Here is an 18,991-nt window from a genome sequence, read left to right on the forward strand (position 1 = left end):
TAGGACTACAGGCGCATGCCACCACATCTAGTTAATTTCCTATATTTTTATTTTTGTAGAGATGAGGGGTCTTGCTATGTTGCCCTGGCTGGTCTCAAACTCCAGGCCTCAAGAGATCCTCTTGCCTTGGCTTCCCAAAATGCTGAGATTACAGGCATCAGTCACTGTACCCAGCCTGTTTAATTTTTTTTTTAATACTTGCCATGCCCTGCTAAATTGATTTCACCATCCACTAGATGGGTCATACATAGCCTGCAGATTGAAAAATGCTACCTTAGGCCATCCAGAGCAGAAGTCAGAAAACTAGCCAAATCTTGCCTTTAGCCTTGTTTTGTTTCACCTGCTTTTTGTTTTGTTTTGTTTTGTTTGTGTGTGTGTGTGTGTGTGTGTGTGTGTGTTTGAGACAGAGTCTCGTTCTGTCGCCCAGGCTGGAGCGCAGTAGCGTGATCTCAGCTCACTACAACCTCTGCCTCCCAGGTTCAAGCAACTCTCCTACCTCAGCCTCCCAAGTAGCTGGGATTACAGATGCATGCTGCCATGCCCAGCTAATTTTTGTATTTTCAGTAGAGATGGGGTTTCACCATGCTGGCCAGGCTGATCTCGAACCCCTGACCTTGTGATTTGCCCGCATTGGCTTCCCAAAGTGCTGGAATTATAGGCGTGAGCCACCGTGCCCTGCCAGTTGTTTTTTTTTTTTTTTTTAGAAATTGAATTTTATGCCTTCAGGCAGGCTTCGCTTCATCTGTACCATATCCAACCTTCTTTTTTTTTTTTTGAGATGGAGGCTCACTCTATCACCCAGGCTGGAGTGCAGTGGCACGATCTCAGCTTACTGCAACCTCCACCTCCTGAGTTCAAGCGATTCTCCTGCCTCAGGAGAATGCACCACCACACCTGCACACCTGGCTAATTTTTTTGTGTTTTTAGTAAAGATGAGGTTTCACCATATTGGTCAGGCTGGTCTCGAACTTCTGACCTCAAATGATCTACCCTCCTTGGCCTCCCAAAGTGCTGGGATTACAGGCGTGAACCATCGCACCCAGTCACATTTCCAACTATCTGATAGCCAACTGCTTCACACATCTGTGTAATCTGTCTGGCCCCTGAATACATTTCTGTTTGGGCTTTCTAGATCTCTAGATTCTAAAGCCATAGATAGGTGCATTGATGCATTCCACAAATATTGAATGAGTGTCTCTTATAGGCCGGTCACTACTGCTGACAGTGGGAACACAGCGGAGAACAGACAAAAATCACTGCCTTCTTGGAGTTGAGATTGTATAGGGAAGAGACAGATAAGCTTAAAAAAAAAATGCTGAGGCTGGAGGATCACTTGAGGCTGGGAGTTCGAGACTAGCCTGAACAACATAGTGACACACCCCTCTCTACAAAAAGTTAAAAAAAAAAAAAAAAAAAAAAAAGCCAGGCACAGTGGCTCACGTCTGTAATCCCAGCAGTTTGGGAGGCCAAGGTGGGTGGATCACCTGAGGGCAGGAGTTCAAGACCAGCCTAGGCAACATGGTGAAACCTGGTCTCTACTAAAAATACAAATATTAGCCGGCTGTGGTGGCCCACGCCTGTAATCCCAGCTAGTTGGGAGGCTGAGGCACAAGAATCGCTGAACCCAGGAGGTGGAGGTTGCAATAAGCTGAGGTTGCGCCATTGCACTTCAGCCTGGGCAACAGAGCAAGACTCCGTCTGGGGGTGGTTGCGGGGGATGGAAGTAAAAAAAAAAATTAGCCAGGCATGGTGCTGTGTAACTGTAGTCCCAACTACTCGGGAAGCTGGGGCGGGAGGATCGCTTAAGCCCAGGGGTTTGAGACTGTAGTGAGCTATAATTGCACCCCTGCATTCCATCCTGGGCAACAGAGCAAGACTCTGTCTCTAAAAAGTAAATAAAAGAAAGAAAGTAACAGAAAATAAAGTGGGAGGGAGATATGCATGCTCTAAGATCTATCTACCACAGATTCCAGGTTTTTCACCCTTTTGTGGAAATGACAAAACCTAGTATGTTCCTACCTAACAGAGGAGGGCTGAGGGAAGGTGAGGGAGCACAGCTGCAATTTTCCCCTAAAAGAGAGTTCTCAGCCTGCCCTGGCAGATAGATCTCACCCATCACGTCCCCAAATTACTCTGCCAAATGTCGAAGCACCAGTCACTTTAACCCAGAACATTTCAAAACCAGACAGCCATGAAGGAGGAACCTCTGTGGTCCGGGCGCATGGGCCCTGGGGTTGGAAGTGCCTCAGACGCATTTTACATTTTCTCCGAATTCAGCCTTCACAGTCCCATCGCCCCCTCTCCCGCGGGATAAATGGCCACCTCATTAGCTCTGCACACATGTCCTTCCCGACCTGACTCCTAGTGACTGTGCCTGCCTTATCTCTTTTCTCTCCTCCCTCACGTTTTCCGCTGCAACAAAACCAAACACAGCACCGTGGGGGCTTTCACGCTTCTGTGCCCTTGGACACGCTGTATTGCAGCCTGGAAGGCCTCTGTCCTCCATCCGCGCGTCCTCACTCCCTCGCTACGAACTCCCATTCATCCTTCAAAACCCAGCCTGAATGTCCCCTCCTCCGGGTCACCCCCTTTGACCTGTCAATCCCCTCCCACCGTGTCCCCAGCAAGCTTTTCGGTTTGGCTTCTCTGCACTCTCATGACCGATTGCCCTACATCTTGGCGCTCCCAGACTCGGGCCTTCTCCAGCACCGGAGTCGTCTGGGTTGCTCGCTTTACACTCCAAGCGCCTAGTACCGAGCCTGAGTGGGTGCCAGAGGGCGCACTTAGGCTCGGGCTGGCTCCACCCGCCCAGTGCCTCCCCTCGACCTTCCCCGTGGCCCTGAGGGTGCCCGCGCTCCTGCATTTCCCGTGCACCGGGCTGCCGGTAGTTCGACCGCCCAGCCCCCGCGGCAGCAACAGCAGCAGCAGCACCGGGGGAGCCCCCCAAGCGGACTACAAGTCCCGGCAGGCTGCGCGCGGGCCGCGCATGCGCAGCGGGGGCCGGCGTTTGAGTGGCAAGTTGTTTGTTACAGCGAACACCAGCTGCTCCCCGCGCCGGGCGCCGCGCGCCGCTGCTCCGCCGCTCGGCCCCTCGGTTGCTGCTCCGCCGGCGCTGCCTCCCTCGCCCCGCGGCTCCCCCTCGCAACTTGGCTGGCCTCCTCCCTTTTGTCCGGCCCGGCCTGGCCGCCGCCGCCCCCCGCGCCCGGCGCCGAGCTCCCGGGTCCCCGGGCCGGCTGTCGGTGCCGGCAGGGCGCGGAGGGGGCGGGGGCCGCGGCTCGTCCCCCCCGCGGATGAGCCGCCGCGGACGGGGCGCGGGCGGACGATGGAACTCCACATCCTGGAGCACCGGCTGCAAGTTGCCAGCGTCGCCAAGGAGAGTATCCCGCTGTTCACCTACGGCCTGATCAAACTTGCCTTCCTGTCCTCCAAGACCAGGTGAGCGCGCGGGGACGCGGCGCCGGCCGGGGACAGACAAAGGGGGCGCACCCCGGGCCGCTGTCCTCGCCGCCGCGCCTCGGAAAACAACTTCGGGCCCCGGGAGCGCCCCCGCCCCGCCCCCGCCGCCGCTTCGCCCGCGTCTGACAAAGCCCGAGCCACAGGGTCCTGTCTCCCGGACCCCCCCGCAACCCTCCACCCCCCGGTGCGCCACCCCCCACCTCCGTCGTACCCCCCCATCTCCCACCCCCTCCCCCATCGCAGCCCCCTCTCCGAAATCCGGGGGGGCTGGGGCGGCTGCAGTGACGGATCCGTGAATGGATGAAGGAACGAACGAATGAATGAATGAAAAACAGGTGTGAGGACGCGGCCGTGGAAAAAACAAACTAACGCCCCCATCCCCCTCATCCCTCGGTTGGGCCGGCCCCCGTCGCCACGGCGGGGGGAGGGATTCCGCTGAGCGCGGTTACCCAGAGCAGAAAATCATAAAATCATTAGTGGGTGTTTATCTCAAGGTGCCTACGAGGCTTGTTCGCGGACGGCCTGGAATTGGGGGGGAAGCGGGGCTGGGCGAGGGCCAGGGAGGGGCTGCAGAGGACGTGATTCTTTCTCCTTGGGGTCCTGGAAAAGGGGTGGGGGATGTTTTGCCCAACCGTGGAAGGGGAGGAGCAGGCGTGTTTATGCATCTGCCTTGAGGCTGGGCTTGGATGCTGCAGGGGGAAAAATAGTTGAAGGCCTTGGAAGGTAAAAGAGGAAGACACACATACTCACAGACACACACACACTCTCACTGTCTCCCTCTCACTCGGATTTTCCCTGTGCCAGGTAAAGGTTTGACTTTGTGAGCTCCGTGGGTGCTTGCATTAGGGTTTTGTTGTTGTTGTTGAAGGAGCCTGAGCCCAGGGGAGTGTGAGTACCAGCTAGCTGCTGGAACTTAAGTCTCGTTTGCCCACCATTGTGACTGTTAAAAAGGAATGATAAAGTTGTTACTGACTGGTTTTTCGCGGTTTGGGGCGGTGGTGGCTCTCCCTCACTGCAAAATGAATGAATACATTACAGGTCAAGGTTAGCGTGAAAATGACAGCCCCCTTAGGCTGCCCCCTTTGGCACTGAGCTCAAGGGACACAGGGAAATAATTCCATCCGAGCCTGTTATCTGCCTGTGAAAGTTCTTGCTTGGAAATCTCACTTTGATGTGTGTGTCTGAGCCGGGTGCTCAGTCCGGCTATTGTTTGCGAGATGGAGCCAGATCTGCCGGTGGTATCTTGTTTACTTTCTTCTCCGGCTGCTCAGTAGGGTATGGAGATTTGAAATCCTCGCCTAGACTCTGCCACGGAGCCTGTGCTCCCCGTTGATTGCAAAGGGTAATGATTAAACAGGTCATTTGAAAACAAAAGCCAACAGCTCGGATTCTGAACCGCGCCCCCACCCCTCACACAAAAGACCCCTCTGGCTGTTGACACTTTCAGATCCTGCTTCTGCCTGCCCTCTGCCCCCCACTCCCTAGCCGGGCTTGAGGTTCCAAGGCTTGGAGGTAACAGAACAGCCTTGTTTTTCCAAGCCTTGGCCCTCAGCCCTGGGCAGCCCCCTGGCTGATTTCTCGGCCACCATTCAAATGAGGATGATGACTCAGGCTGCGGCTGTTCACTGGGCCTGGGTGCTGGAAGGAGGGGGCATTTGGGGGCTTCTTAGAAAGGTAGCAAAGGGCAGGATCCCTCAGCCCCTTCCCCTTGGTGGAGGGACTGGACTTCCTCCAACCCCCAACTCAGGGCTCCCTTTGGGGACTCATGGATAGGCATGCCTCTGGGGACAAGCCCCTCTGCTGGCCTCTGTGAACACAAGAAAACCTACCTCTCAGTGGATCCTCCTTCCTCCCTCCCGCAGAAGCAGCCTGTCCTGTCCCAGGCCCAGGTGACCCAGCTGACTAGTCCAGTTTCAAGATGACTCAGAGGCTAAAGGCCATCTCTGCGTTTCCTTGGTCTGGCCTCAAAAGGTGTTGGAACATTTGTCAAATGCCTGAGGACCAGCCACCCCAAGCACTTTGAGCCCAGATAGTGGCTCCGGATCATGACCAGAGAGCTCCCTGCCTGCATGGCTGAGGCGAAGTGTCTCTCCTCTGGCTCACACTTTGTCCGTCTGTAAAATAGAGATAGCACTACTTGGCCCACTCGTGGACACAGAACTGTGTGGATGGCATGGAATGATTGTGGGAAATGGCTTTTTAGCAAGTGTTAATGGGTCATAGAGTGGGGATATAGCATTTAAGCTGTTTTCAGTAATCAGCCATCCAGGTAGAACCCCCTAGAATCTTCCTGCAATACCTGCCCCCGGGTGTTGACCCATAGCTCTGTCACCTCCCTCTCCAAAACCTAAGTTTAGCCCAGACTAGCATAGCATGCCCTGAGGGTCCTTGTGCCACCTGTTTACTTTTTTTTTTTTTTTTTTTTTTAGACAGTTTTGCTCTTCTCTGGGCTGGAGTGTGATGGCGTGATCTTGGCTCACTGCAGCTTCCACCTCCCAAATTCAAGCTATTCTTCTGCCTCAGCCTCCCGAGTAGCTGGGATTACAGGCATGTGCCACCACGCCTGTCTAATTTTGTGTAGAGACGGGGCTTCTCCATGTTGTCAGGCTGGTGTCGAACTCCCGACCTCAGGTGATCCACTCGCCTCGACCCCCCAAAGTGCTGGGGTTACAGGCGTGAGCCACCGTGCCCAGCCCGTTTACAATTTTGTCAGTCACATTCTATAGCATCAAATCATTGATGTGGCATTCGAGGCCCTTTGGGATCTAGATCCTGAAACCTCATCTTTATTTTTTTATTTTTTATTTTTCTCTTTTAGAGACAGTCTTGCTCTGTTGTACAGGCTGGAGTACAGTGGCGCCATCATAGCTCAATGCAGCCTCTAACTCCCGGGCTCAAGCGATCCTCCCACCTCGACCTCCCAAAGTCCTGGGATTACTGTGCCTGGCCTTGAATCCTCATCTTTAGCCCTCCCCCAGCAAATACACAATTTGCCTTATTGTTCCCTACACACCTCTGTGCCTTTGTATCTACCTCTCTTCCATCTGCCTGGAATATTCTCCCCACCCACCATTCTGTTCAATCCTCAAGAGCTAATGACAGCACCCTGAAACCTTCCTGAACCTTTCCCTCCGCCCCTTAGCAGACTTAAGTCACTTCTTCCCTCTCGTGGAGTGGAGTTGTGGAAAGGGAATGGCATTAGGAAACATTTACTCTGTGTGGGGGTGTGGCTGGGTCCAAGCCATACAGAGATGCCTTGCCCCTTCCTCTGCCAAGCCCTGGAGCCTGGTGGAAGAGAAAGAAAGAGGCCATCACTCTACAGCAGGGGGGAGTCAGGGAAGGGCTGGTCTAGCAGGGTACCTAGAAGGCTGGGTGCCTACCTGCAGGAGATGGCACTAGATCTTAGAGCTGTTTGTTTGTTTTTAAGAGATGGGGTCTCACTCTGTTGCCCAGGCTGAAGTACCGTGGCACCATCATAGCTCACTGCAACCTTGAACTCCTAGGCTCAAGCAATTCTCTAACCTCAGCCTCCCAAGCAACTGGGACTGCGGGTACGCACCACCACACTCAGCTAATTTTTAAATTTCTTGTAGCGATGGGGGTCTCACTGTGTTGCCCAGGCTGGCCTCGAACTCCTGGCCTCACATGATCCTCCCACCTCAGCCTCTCAGAGGTTACAGGCATGAACTTGCAGGCATGAGCCATTGGTCCTTAGGGCTTTTGAAGGAGAAAAGCCGTAAGGGCCAGTGGCTCACACTCGGAATTAACTAGTCGGAAGAGGGGATCTAGACCCCCAGGACCCACAGGTGCGTTCTGTGTATTAGGTATTAAACCTGCTTTGCAAACCAGGAACCTGGGGCTCAAAGATTAAGTGACTTGCTCAAGGTCACGTAAGAAGTGATAGACCCGGGATTTAAATGTGCAAACCTACACCTCTCTGCGTAAGCTCCGAGTTTTTGCTATTGCAGGTTGCAAGAGATGCCCCCATTGAATGGTTATGTCCAGCCCTTCTGTCTGCAGCACACTGTTCTGAAAGGTTTGGGAGCACAGAACTGAAATGCTGGCCTTTCTATATTCCTGCCTACTTGGCCTTGGTGGGCCTTTTCTTTATTTTTTTCTTTTCTTTTCTTTTTTTTTGAGATGGAGTCTCACTCTGTCGCCCAGGCTGGAGTGCAGTGGTGCAATCTCTGGTCACTGCAAGCTCCGCCTTCCGGGTTCATGCCATTCTCCTGCCTCAGTCTCCCTGGTAGCTGGGACTATAGGTGCCTGGCTAATTTTTTGTATTTTTAGTAGAGACAGGTTTCACCGTGTTAGCTAGGATGGTCTCGATCTCCTGACCTCGTGATCCGCCCACCTCAGCCTCCCAAAGTGCTGGGATTACAGGCGAGAGCCACCACGACCTGCTTAGACATTCTACTTCGTTAGAACCTTAGAACCTATCTCAGACACTTCCTTCCAGGCACCTTACGTATTTCTCAACTTTTGCCCGTAACAACGTGTTATTGGCTTGTCTTTTTCTCTTACCTAGGTTATAAACCTTCAGGTTTTTTGTGCATGATTTGATCCACCCCTCCCCACCACCACCATCACCACAGTACCTACCAGTGATGATGAGAGCTACCGTTGACTTTGCCATATTTTGCAGAGTGGTGAAGACACTAGCTTTGGAGAAGTACAACAGCAAGGCCGCACGGCTGGAAAGAAACAGAATTGGGATTTGAACCAGGTCCCGTCCCCGCTGCGCTTAGCACCCTGCTTTGTAGGCACTTAGTAAATGTCTGTTTGATGGATTTCTGACCATCAGAGTGACCCAGATTTCAGCCCAAGTATTTGCCAGAGTCTCATAGGAGTGCCCTGGGGGCTGGAAGAGACGTCGTTGTAGAAGGCAGAATCACACCTGGTAGAAGCAGAGCCCAGCGACCCTGGCCCAGGTCTGCTGAACCAAGCTTCCACCCACGACCTTTGGAGAAGCATCTGGGTGTGGCTGGACTAGGCGAGGAATGTGCTTATTTATTCTCAGCATAAAGCCAGAAGGCAAGACCCGGGTAGATGAAGTCAAGTCTGTCCGCTGAGTGTCCCTTGTCCTCTGTGGTAACCCTGAGGCTCTCTGACCTAGCTGAGGGCCCTCTGTGGCCCACCTTACCTGTCTCTCCAGCCTCACCTCGAAGCTCCCAGCCACACCCTAGGGTGCCTCCAGCCTTCAGGCCTTTGTTCTTTCTGCCTACAGTATTACTTCTTGCCTTACCCTTTTCTTCCCCTTGCATCCTTCTAGATTCCATTTCAGCTTCCCTGAGGGCACATTGGGCTCACTCTTCCTCTAGTAGGATGGGCTTAACTCAAAATGATGAGGCCAGGCCCAGTGGCGCATGCCTATAATCCCAGCACTTTGGGAGGCTGAGGTGGGAGGATCCCTTGAAGTTAGGAGATTGAGACCAGCCTGGGCAACAAAGCAAGACCCCATCTCCATAAGAAAAAAATTTTTTTAATAAAATTTAAAAAAATAGCCAGGCATGGTGGTGCACACCTGTCGCAGGTTTGGGTGGGAGGATCACTTGAGCCTGGGAATTTGAGGCTGCAGTGAGCTATGATGGCGCCACTGCACTCCAGCCTGAGCGACAGAGACCCTGTCTCTGAAAAACAATAAAAAAAGAAGATGAAATGTAACCAGGGGCTATCAACAAGGATGCTTTGTGGTTTTTGTTTGTTTGTTTGAGATGGAGTCCCACTTTGTTGCCCAGGCTGGAGTATAGTGGTGCAATCTCGACTCACTGCAACCTCCGCCTCCCTGGTTCAAGCAATTCTCCTGCCTCAGCCTCTGGAGGAGCTAGGATTACAGGCACCTGCCACCACGCCCCGCTAATTTTGAATTTTTAGTAGAGACAGGGTTTCGCCATGTTGCTCAGGCCGGTCTCGAACTCCTAACCTCAGGTGATCCTCCCGCCTTGGCCTCCCAGAGTGCTGAGATTACAGGCATGAACCACTGCGCCCGGCCAGCAAGGATGCTTTGAGCTACAAACAACAAAAAGCCAGGACATAACCAATAAGAAGTTTGAACTTTGTGTGATCAGAGTTTATGGGTTGGGCTGCGCCAGGCTTGAGTAACTTAAAGGCTTGATGAGGTCATCAATTTCTGCTTGGCTACTAACCATGGCACAGAAGCATAGCCCCACTGTAATGGCTGGAGTGGCTCCGGGCGTCCTGGGCAGTCAGGAGGAAACTCGGTGAAGGAAGGCGCTGTTGCCTCTAGGGTGTCCCTGAGAAAACCTTTCCGGGGTAACCCCCATCCCTGCACAGACTTCCTCATCTCATTGGTCAGAAGTGGGTCACATGAACATGCCTCAGCCTATCACAGGCACAGGGAGTAAGACCATCATGGACCAATCAGGATTCACCACTCAAGGTGGGGCCTGCCACCTGGATGGATGGTCTCCGCCACAGGGAGGTGGAGGACCCAGCAGGGGTGATGGCCTTGTCCACAGTGGGACTGAGGCACTCGGTCCCGTAGCTGATCTACCTAGGACAGGCCTGGAGGCTGACTCAGGTGTGAGGGGCAGAGAGATTACTGTGCACAGACCACTGTGTGACCCCGGATCTAGGTGGAATCCCAGTGTGCCCCATCTGTCTGGCTCACCCCGACCCCGTTGGAACCTGAACCTACTCCCAGAGTCCCCTCTATTTTTGTATTAATATTATTATGGAGCCACCTCTTTATTATTTGTTTATTTTGGAGACAGGGGCTCTATTGCCCAGGCTGGAGCTCACTGCAGCCTCAAACTCCTGGGCTCAAGGGATCCTCCTGCCTCAGCCTCCCGAATAGCTGGGACTACAGGCGTGCACCACCACACTTGGCTAATTTATTTTACTCTATGTTTAGTAGAGACTGTGTTGCCCAGGCTGGTCTTGAACTCCTGGCCTCAAGCAGTCCTCCCACCTCGGCCTCCCAAAGTGCTAGGATCACAGGTATAAGCCACCATGCCTGGCTAATTTTTGTATTTTTAGTAGAGACGGGGTTTCACCATGTTGGCCAGGCTGGTCTCGAACTCCTGATCCGAGGTGAGCCACCATGCCCGGCCGAGCAGCACCCTCCTTTTTGCCCGTGAAATGCTGTTATCTTTACATTCCAGTCTAGAAAGCCCATTGGATTGGCAAAAACTACACAGACAAGTATGCAATAAGCATGTGCCCATCAAAACCTGCTGAATGCCCGGATCTGCTGAATGCACGTCTGTGGTTTGTTTTGACCTTCTCTGGATCGTTCGTGTTCCTACCTGCAGGAAATCTTGCAAATGAACCACGGTGAACACTAAAGTCTTTTATTTATTTTATTTATTATTATTATTTTTTGAGACGGAGTCTCGCTCTGTCGTCCAACCTGGAGTGCAGTGGCGCAATCTCGGCTCACTGCAACCTCCGCCTCCCGGGTTCAAGCAGTTTTCCTGCCTCAGCCTCCTGAGGAGCTGGGATTACAGGCGTACGCCACCACACCCGGCTAATCTTTGTATTTTTAGTACAGACGGCGTTTCACCATGTTGGTCAGGCTGGTCTCGAACTCTTGACCTTGTGATCCCCCTGCCTCGGCCTCCCAAAGTGCTGGGAGGTATGAGCCACCGTGCCCGGCTAGTGAACACTAAAGTCTTTTTTTTTTTTTTTTTTTTTTTTTTTGAGACGGAGTCTCGCTCTGTCGCCCGGGCTGGAGTGCAGTGGCCGGATCTCAGCTCACTGCAAGCTCCGCCTCCCGGGTTTACGCCATTCTCCTGCCTCAGCCTCCCAAGTAACTGGGACTACAGGCGCCCGCCATCTCGCCCGGCTAGTTTTTTGTATTTTTTAGTAGAGACGGGGTTTCACCGTGTTCGCCAGGATGGTCTCGATCTTCTGACCTCGTGATCCACCCGTCTCGGCCTCCCAAAGTGCTGGGATTACAGGCTTGAGCCACCGCGCCCGGCCAAACACTAAAGTCTTAAGAGACATTTATGGGAGAAAAGCTTAAAATTGCACAAAGTCCATGCAGAGCCCTCATCATTCCTCGGAGCACATTGGGCTGAGGCCACTGTCTCATTGCAGTTTAGGGAAACGACAGGCTAGCCCAAGGGAGTTAGAGCCCTGGGACACCTCGGCTGGAATCCCAGCACTGCTCATCCTGGCTGTGTGACCTTGGACAAGTTGCTTGACCTCTCTGTGCTATGTTTCTTACCTGTAAAACAGGGATGGTGATCATGCCTGCAACCTCAGTGGTTGTGAGGACTTGATGAGATAAACGACGTCAAATACTCTCAAGAGTACCTGGTCCACTAGAAGCTCCAATAAGCATTCTTGTTTGAGATGGAGTATTGCTCTGTTGCAGGCTGGAGTGCAGTGGCATGATCTCAGCTCACTGCAACCTCTGTCTCCCAGGTTCAAGCAATTCTTCTGCCCCAGTCTCCCAAGTAGCTGGGATTACAGGTCTCCACCACTATGCCTGGCTAATTTTCGTATTTTTAGTAGACAGAGGGTTTCACCATTTTGCCCAGACTGGTTTCGAACTCCCAGTCTCAAGTGATCTGGCTGCCTCGACTTCCCAGAGTGCTGGATTACAAGCGTGAGCCACCATACCCAGCCATTAAGCATGAACTGGGAAGGCCCTGGGGCCACTGGCCAGCACCAGTTTGTGAGGGCAGAGCCAGAAAAGCCCAGGATTAGAAAACTTTTTACACACAAACATAATCGCATCCTGATTCTGGAAAGTGGAGATGCTGTCACTGCTCTCGCAGAACTAAGCCTAGGACTTCACCTGTCACTTAGGTGTCGGCCTCTGGGGAGGGGCATCCAAAATGCTCTAGGACCACAGAGCTGTAAGCCAGTAAGGCTTCCTAGAGGAGGCGGCACCATCTGAGCCAAGAATGGGGTGATGGGTGACATGAGAAAATGTCAGGAGGTGCTGGGGATAAAGCAAGATGAGCAAGCAGGGAACAGGAGTGGGTGGGCACAGATGGATCAGGGGAGGGGTATGGGTGGAGAGGGCACGGGGTGAGCCCCAGAGCCTCACCCATGCCCACTCGGGACAGCCATAGTCTGCTGCTGCCCAGAGAAAGGGGCTGGCTCAACCCCAGCTCCCAAATCTTTTTCCTATGCCTTTTTCCTTTTTCCTCATCTCTTTCCTGAACTATCCAGATAGCTTCCTGCCTCCTGCCTCTAGGGCAGCCCAAATGCTCATTGCAGCCCCATCCCTCTGGGCTGTAGGAGCAAATGCCTGGAGGCTGGAAAGAGAAAGGTGTCTGCAGGGAATAAGCCGCTGTCCTGTGGCAGGTGCAAATCGGTACGCTGTGTTCACGCAGAAACCCCACAGCGTGTACCTGCTGTAGGCAAGGCCCGATAGAAGGCGCGAAAGGAGTTTCTGTCCTGTGAGAGGAAAAGATGTGAGTCCTGTATGTTCTCCAGCAAAAGCAGAGGGTGAGAGGACCAGAGGCCCACACAGGGGTCATGGTTGGGAGTGCAGGGGCAGGGGGGAGTCCAGGAGGAAGGAGGGACACAACTGGAGTGGGTGCTGGGTGGACTTCATGCATTCCTTCCCAATCCCTGACCACATCTCTACCTTGCGTGGTTTTGTTTGTTTTTTGAGACAGGGTCTCACTCTGTGACCCACGCGGGAATGCAATGGCGTGATCTCAGCTCACTGCAACCCCTGCTTCCTGGGTTCAAGCGACTCTTACGCCTCAGCCTCCTGAATAGTTGGGATTACAGGCACGCACCACCATGCCTGGCTAATTTTTTTGTATTTTAATAGAGACGGAGTTTTGCCATGTTGGCCAGGGTAGTCTCGAACTCCTGACCTCAAGTGATCCACCCACCTTGGCCTCCCAAAGTGCTGGGATTACAGGCATGAGCCACCACGCCCGGCCTGAATCTTCCTTGATCAGATGTCTTCTGTCTGTCCACTCTGGCTCTGTCTACTCCCTTCCCAACACATGCCCTGTTTGAGGTAACCATGGTAGTTTTGTTTTGTTTGTTTTTGTTTGTGGAGATGGAGTTACACGCTCTCTCCCAGGCCGGAGTGCAGTGGCATGATCTTGGCTCACTGCGACCTCTGCCTCCTGGTTTCAAGTGATGCTCCTGCCTCAGCCTCCTGAGGAGCTGGGGTTACAGGTACCGCCACCATGCCCAGCTAATTTTTTGTATTTTTAATTCAGATGGGTTTTACCAGGTTGGCCAGGCTGGTCTTGAACTCCTGACCTCAAGTGATCTGCCCACCTCAGCCTCCTAGAGTGCTGGGATTACAGGCGTGAGCCACTGCACCTGGCCAACCATGGTAGTTTGTTTTGTTTTGTTTTAGATTTTTTTGTACAGAGAGGGTCTCACTCTGTTGTCCAGGCCGGTCTCAAACTCCTGACCTTAAGTGATCCTTCCGCCTTGGTTTCCCAAAGTGCTGGGATTACAGGCATGAGCCACTGCTCCCAGCTGCTGGCGGTTTTAAAAGCTAGGATCCCTCCACCCGCCTCTCCTTTAAATGTCTGTCTTAGCTACTTTCTTCTAAGTCACTGGGAGATGGTAAAAGCAATACTGCGAGACTTCCAAGGCTAGGGCACAAAAGGATAGCTTCTGCGTGGCGCTCCCTCCCTCCCAGATCCCTTGCTCTGTGGGAAACCAACCACCAAAGCCTGAGGACACCCAAGCAGCCCCATGGAGAGGCCCATATGGAGAGGAACTGAGGCATCCCGCCCGCAGCCGGCAGAGTGGGACTTTGAAAACAGATCCTTCCGCCCCAGGCAAGCCTTCCAGTGGATTGCAGCCCCAGCCAATGCCTTGAACTGCCAAGTTCAGCCACACCTAAATTCCTAACCCGTAGGAACTGTGAGAGATAATAAAAGTTTGTTGTTGTTTCAAGCTACTGAGATTTGGGGTAATTTGTTATGTAGCAACAGATAAGGAATGAAATGACCCTGCCATTTATCATTGAGATGGGAACAAACAGTTTTTAGAATAGCAGGAAGTACTTAAAATAATTACTAGATTGGCCAAGCGCAGTGGCTCATGCCTGTAATCCCTGCACGCCTGTAATCCCAGCACTTCAGGCTGATCGCTTGAGCTCAGGAGTTGGAGACCAGCCCAGGCAACATGGTAGGACCCCGACTCTGCAAAAAATGCAAAAATTAGCTAGGCATGATGGCGCGTGCCTGTGATCCCAACTACTCAGGAGGCAAAGATGGGAGGATTGCTTGAGCCTGGGGGATAGAGGTTACAGTGAGCCAAGATTGCACCTCTGTACTCCAGCCTGGACAACATAATGAGACCCTGTCTCTAATAATAACAACAACAACAACAGCCTGCAGACAACAGGGCAAACCTGGCTATGTGATCACCCTACCTTTAGTCCAGCCAGAGAACTCTCGTGGGTCCTTAAACCTAACACAGATACTTCTTGACGTCGGCTTCAGCATCCTCTCCTCCGGGAAGCCACCCTGGTGCCTGGTGAGTGGCTTCCTGGGATCACCCATGCCTCGGGGTGCAGGATGAGAAGGTGAGAGGGTTGGCCGGGCGCGGTGGCTCACGCCTGTAATCCCAGCACTTTGGGAGGCCGAGGCGGGCGGATCACAAGGTCAGGAGATCGAGACCACAGTGAAACCCCGACTCTACTAAAAATACAAAAAATGAGCCGGGCGCAGTGGTGGGCGCCTGTAGTCCCAGCTACTCAGGAGGCTGAGGCAGGAGAATGGCGTGAACCCAGGAGGCGGAGCTTGCAGTGAGCCGAGATCGCGCCACTGCACTCCAGCCTGGGCGACAGCGCGAGACTCCGTCTCAAAAAAAAAAAAAAAGAGAAGGTGAGAGGGCTGGTCCCGATCCCCTTCTGTCCTCGCCCCCAGGTCCATGTCCAGGGCTCAGGACTCGTTGACCCTTGGTGTTGACTTTCATCTCCCAGGGATTAAAAAAGTCACTTGTAGCTGGGTGCAGTGGCTCACACCTGTAATCCCAGCACTGTGGGAGGTCAAGGTGAGTGCATCGCCGGAGGTCAGGAGTTCAAGACCAGCCTGGCCAACAAGGTGAAGCCCCATCTCTACCAAAAATACAAAAATTAGCCGGTGTGGTGGCGGACGCCTGTAATCCCAGCTACTTGGGAGGCTGAGGCAGGAGAATCGCTTGAACCAGGGAGTTAGAGGTTCAGTGAGCTGAAATCATGCCACTACGCTCCAGCCTGGGCAACAAGAGTGAAACTCCATTTCAAAAAAAAAAAAAACGTTGTAAAAGGTTTAATTGGTCTCTTCTGAGCCTGCACACGGCTGGAAAGGTTTTCTCTTACAACAGATCTGCAATATGAGGAACCAGCCCAGTTGCATAAACGCTGGGCCAGTGGGTTTCAGGGTGTCCACAGTCCCTTCGGGCCCTCCATGGTGCTAAATTAAAACTTTTTGAAAAAAATTCTTGAGACAGGGTCTCACCCTGTCACCCAAGCTGGAGTGCAGTGATGCAATCTCAGCTCACTCCAGCCTCGATTTCCCGGGCTCCAGCGATCCTCCTGCCTCAGCCCCATTGAGTAGCTGGGACTGCAAGCACCCACCACTACGCCCAGATAATTTTTGTATTTTTTATAGAGACGGGGTCTCGCTCTGTTGCTCAGGCTGGTCTCGAACTCCTGGGCCCAAGTGATCCTCCTGCTTTAGCCTTCCAAAGTGCTGGGATTACAGGCGTGAGCTATATAGCTCCTGGCCTACATGGAAAACTGGTGTCTAGGTGCCATATACTCAGCCTTGCCCTTACCATAACACATTGAACATACTCCAACCTCTGAGCTAGATCTCTGCCTAAAACCCTGGGATTTTGCTTGTGCACCCACATTTTTTTTTTCTTTTTTTGAGACAGAGCCTTGCTCTATCACCCAGGCTGGTGTGCAGTGGCATGATCTTGGCTCACTGCAACCTCCATCTCCTGGGTTCAAGAGATTCTCATCCTGGGTTCAAGAGATTCTCATCCCCCAGCCCCCCCAGTAGCTGGGATTACAGGTGCACGCCAGCACACCTGGCTAATTTTTGCATTTTTAGTAGAGATGGGGTTTCACCATGTTGCCTAGGCTGTTCTTGAACTCCTGACCTCAAGTGATCCACCAGCCTCGGCCTCCCAGAGTGCTAGGATAACAGGCGTGAGCTACTGCACCCGGCCATGCACCCACATTTACAGCAACCTTATTCACTAGGGCCTAAAGGTGGAAGTGACCCAGGTGTCTACTGATGGATGAACAGATCAACAAAATGGGATGTATTCATGCAAAGGCATATTATGCAGGGGGGAACAAGGAAGGAAATTCTGACACATGCTACAACATGGATGAACCTTGAGGACATCATGCTGTGTGAAATCAACTAGTCACAAAAGGACAAATATTGCATGATCCCACTTGTGTGAAATACCTGGTGTAGTAGCCAGAGTCATAGAGACAGAAAGAGTGATGGTGGCTAAGAGTTGGGGAGTTGGTGTTTAGTGGGTGTGGAGTTCCCATTGTGTAAAATGAAGAGTTCTAGAGATGGATGGTGGCAGTTGTGCTCAGTATTGCAGATTTGCTTAATACGATTGAATTGCACACTTAAAGATGGTTAAGATGGTAGATTTTGTTATGTGTATTTTACCACAATTAAAAACAATAGAATTTGAGGCCGGGCATGGTGGCTCATGCCTGTAATCCCAGCACTTTGGGAAGCAGAGGCGAGTGGATTGGTTGAGCTCACAAGTTCGAGACCAGCCTGGGCAACACGGTGAAACCTCATCCCTACAAAATATACAACATGTAGCTGGGTGTAGTGGCGTGTGCCTGTGGTCCTGGCTACTCAGGAGGCTGAGGTGGAAGGATCGCTTGACCCCAGGAGATGGAGGCTGCAGTGAGCCCAGATTGTGCCACCGTAGTCCAGCCTGGGCAGTAGAGCCAGACCTTGTCTCAAAAAAAATAAAATAAAAATTAATGTTTAAAATTTTATTTTATTTTAGATTCAGGAGGTACACGTGCATGTTTGTTACATGGATATATTGCATACCGGTGGGGACTGGGCTTCTAGTATGTCCATTATCCAAATGGTGGACATTGTGTCCGACGATAGGTAATTTCTTAACCTTCCTCCCCTTCCCAACCTCCCCTCTATTGGAGTCCCCAGTGTCTGATGTTCCCATCTTTTTTTTTTTTTTTTTTTTTTTTTTTTTTTTTTTTTTTGAGATGAAGTCTTACTCTGTCGCCCAGGCTGGCGTGCAGTGGTGCAATCTCGGCTCAATACCGCCTCTGCCTCCTGGGTTCAAGCGATCCTCCTGCTTCAGCCTCCCAAGTATCTGGGACTACAGGCATGTGCCACCACACCCAGCTAATTTTTGTATTTTTTAGTAGAGATGGGGTTTCACCATGTAGGCCAGGCTGGTCTCGAACTCCTAACCTCAGGTGATTCACCTGCCTCGGCCTCCCAAAGGGCTGAGATCACAGGCATGAGCCACTGCTTCCGGCCACAGCAGATCCTTCTTGAGCACCCACTATCCATGAGGCTTCCACTGGAAGTTCCCATCATTCACCCTTATAGCAGCTCTGCAGGAAGGAACTGTCTGTCCCCAAGTCACGCAGTGGGCAAGAGCAGTTTGGGGTTCAGCCTTGCCCGCCCCCCACTCCCAACTCCTCCCCGCCTATGCCCTCCTGCACTCCCTGCACTCCTTTCCACTGTTAACCCAAGATGGAAAAGCTGATGCCAAGGGTCATTTCTCAGGATGTGCACATAACAGGAAAAGCGTCAGACAGTTCTCCTGCCTTGACCTCCCAAAGTGGTGGAATTATAGGCGTGAGCCATCACACCCTGGCCTGGTTTCATCTTTAAAATAGGGATAAGGTCAGGCATGGTGGCTCACACTGGTAATCCCAACACTTTGGGAGGTCGAAGTGGGAGGATTGCCTGAGCTCAGGAGTTTGAGATCAGCCTGGACAGTGTAGTAAGACCCCATCTCTACCAAAAAATAACTGGAGATGATACTCTGAATATCCTGGGTTGTTGTGAGAATTAAATGGGGAATGTTATGTCAGGGACTTAGTGAGGTGTTGATTACATAGTGAACCTATTATTCATATAAATTCAATGGATATTTATTGAGGTGCCCTGTACTTGATGCAAGCCTCGGCGAGGTGGCAGTGGTGGCCTCTGCTCCCGTGGCACGGATGGTCTGTTCTGCTTTGGAAGCCCGGGAAGGGCACATCTGACAATTGCAGGATGGAATGTCTAATGCTGATTTTTATTGGAGGAAGGGAAGCTGTTTATTTGTTTCAGATTGGCTGAGCTCTGGGGATGGGGGAGGCTGGCAGGAAGGGAGAGGTCTGTAGTAAGGAGACTAGAGAAACTTGGGGGCCGGGCAGGCAGCCCCCTGGTAAGAGCTGCTTCTTGGAACACAAAGAGCCATTGCATCCTCCGGCCGGCCTTGAGGAAGGTATGACCTCTCTGCTCTCAGTAACGTCTTGGGGACTCTTTTCTGCCCTGCACACCAGCTCTGCCTGCAGGGTGCCTGGACACTCTGGATGTCTACTGTGTCCCCATACGGTGCTAGCAAGTCTTCC

General features: G+C 52.4%; 1 protein-coding gene across 1 annotated transcript in view; it reads left to right on the forward strand.

Moving 5' to 3' along the window:
• Nucleotides 1–2,963: 2,963 nt before the first annotated feature.
• Nucleotides 2,964–18,991, forward strand: part of CASTOR2 (cytosolic arginine sensor for mTORC1 subunit 2) — a 68,223-nt gene continuing 52,195 nt past the window's right edge. The window contains exon 1 of the mRNA XM_025378703.1: nucleotides 2,964–3,435. Within this exon, the coding sequence (XP_025234488.1) occupies nucleotides 2,987–3,435 (449 nt within the window). The 5' untranslated portion in view covers nucleotides 2,964–2,986. The remainder of the gene's footprint in view (nucleotides 3,436–18,991) is intronic.

This window comes from Theropithecus gelada, chromosome 3, assembly GCF_003255815.1.
Source record: "Theropithecus gelada isolate Dixy chromosome 3, Tgel_1.0, whole genome shotgun sequence".
Lineage (NCBI taxonomy): Eukaryota > Metazoa > Chordata > Mammalia > Primates > Cercopithecidae > Theropithecus > Theropithecus gelada.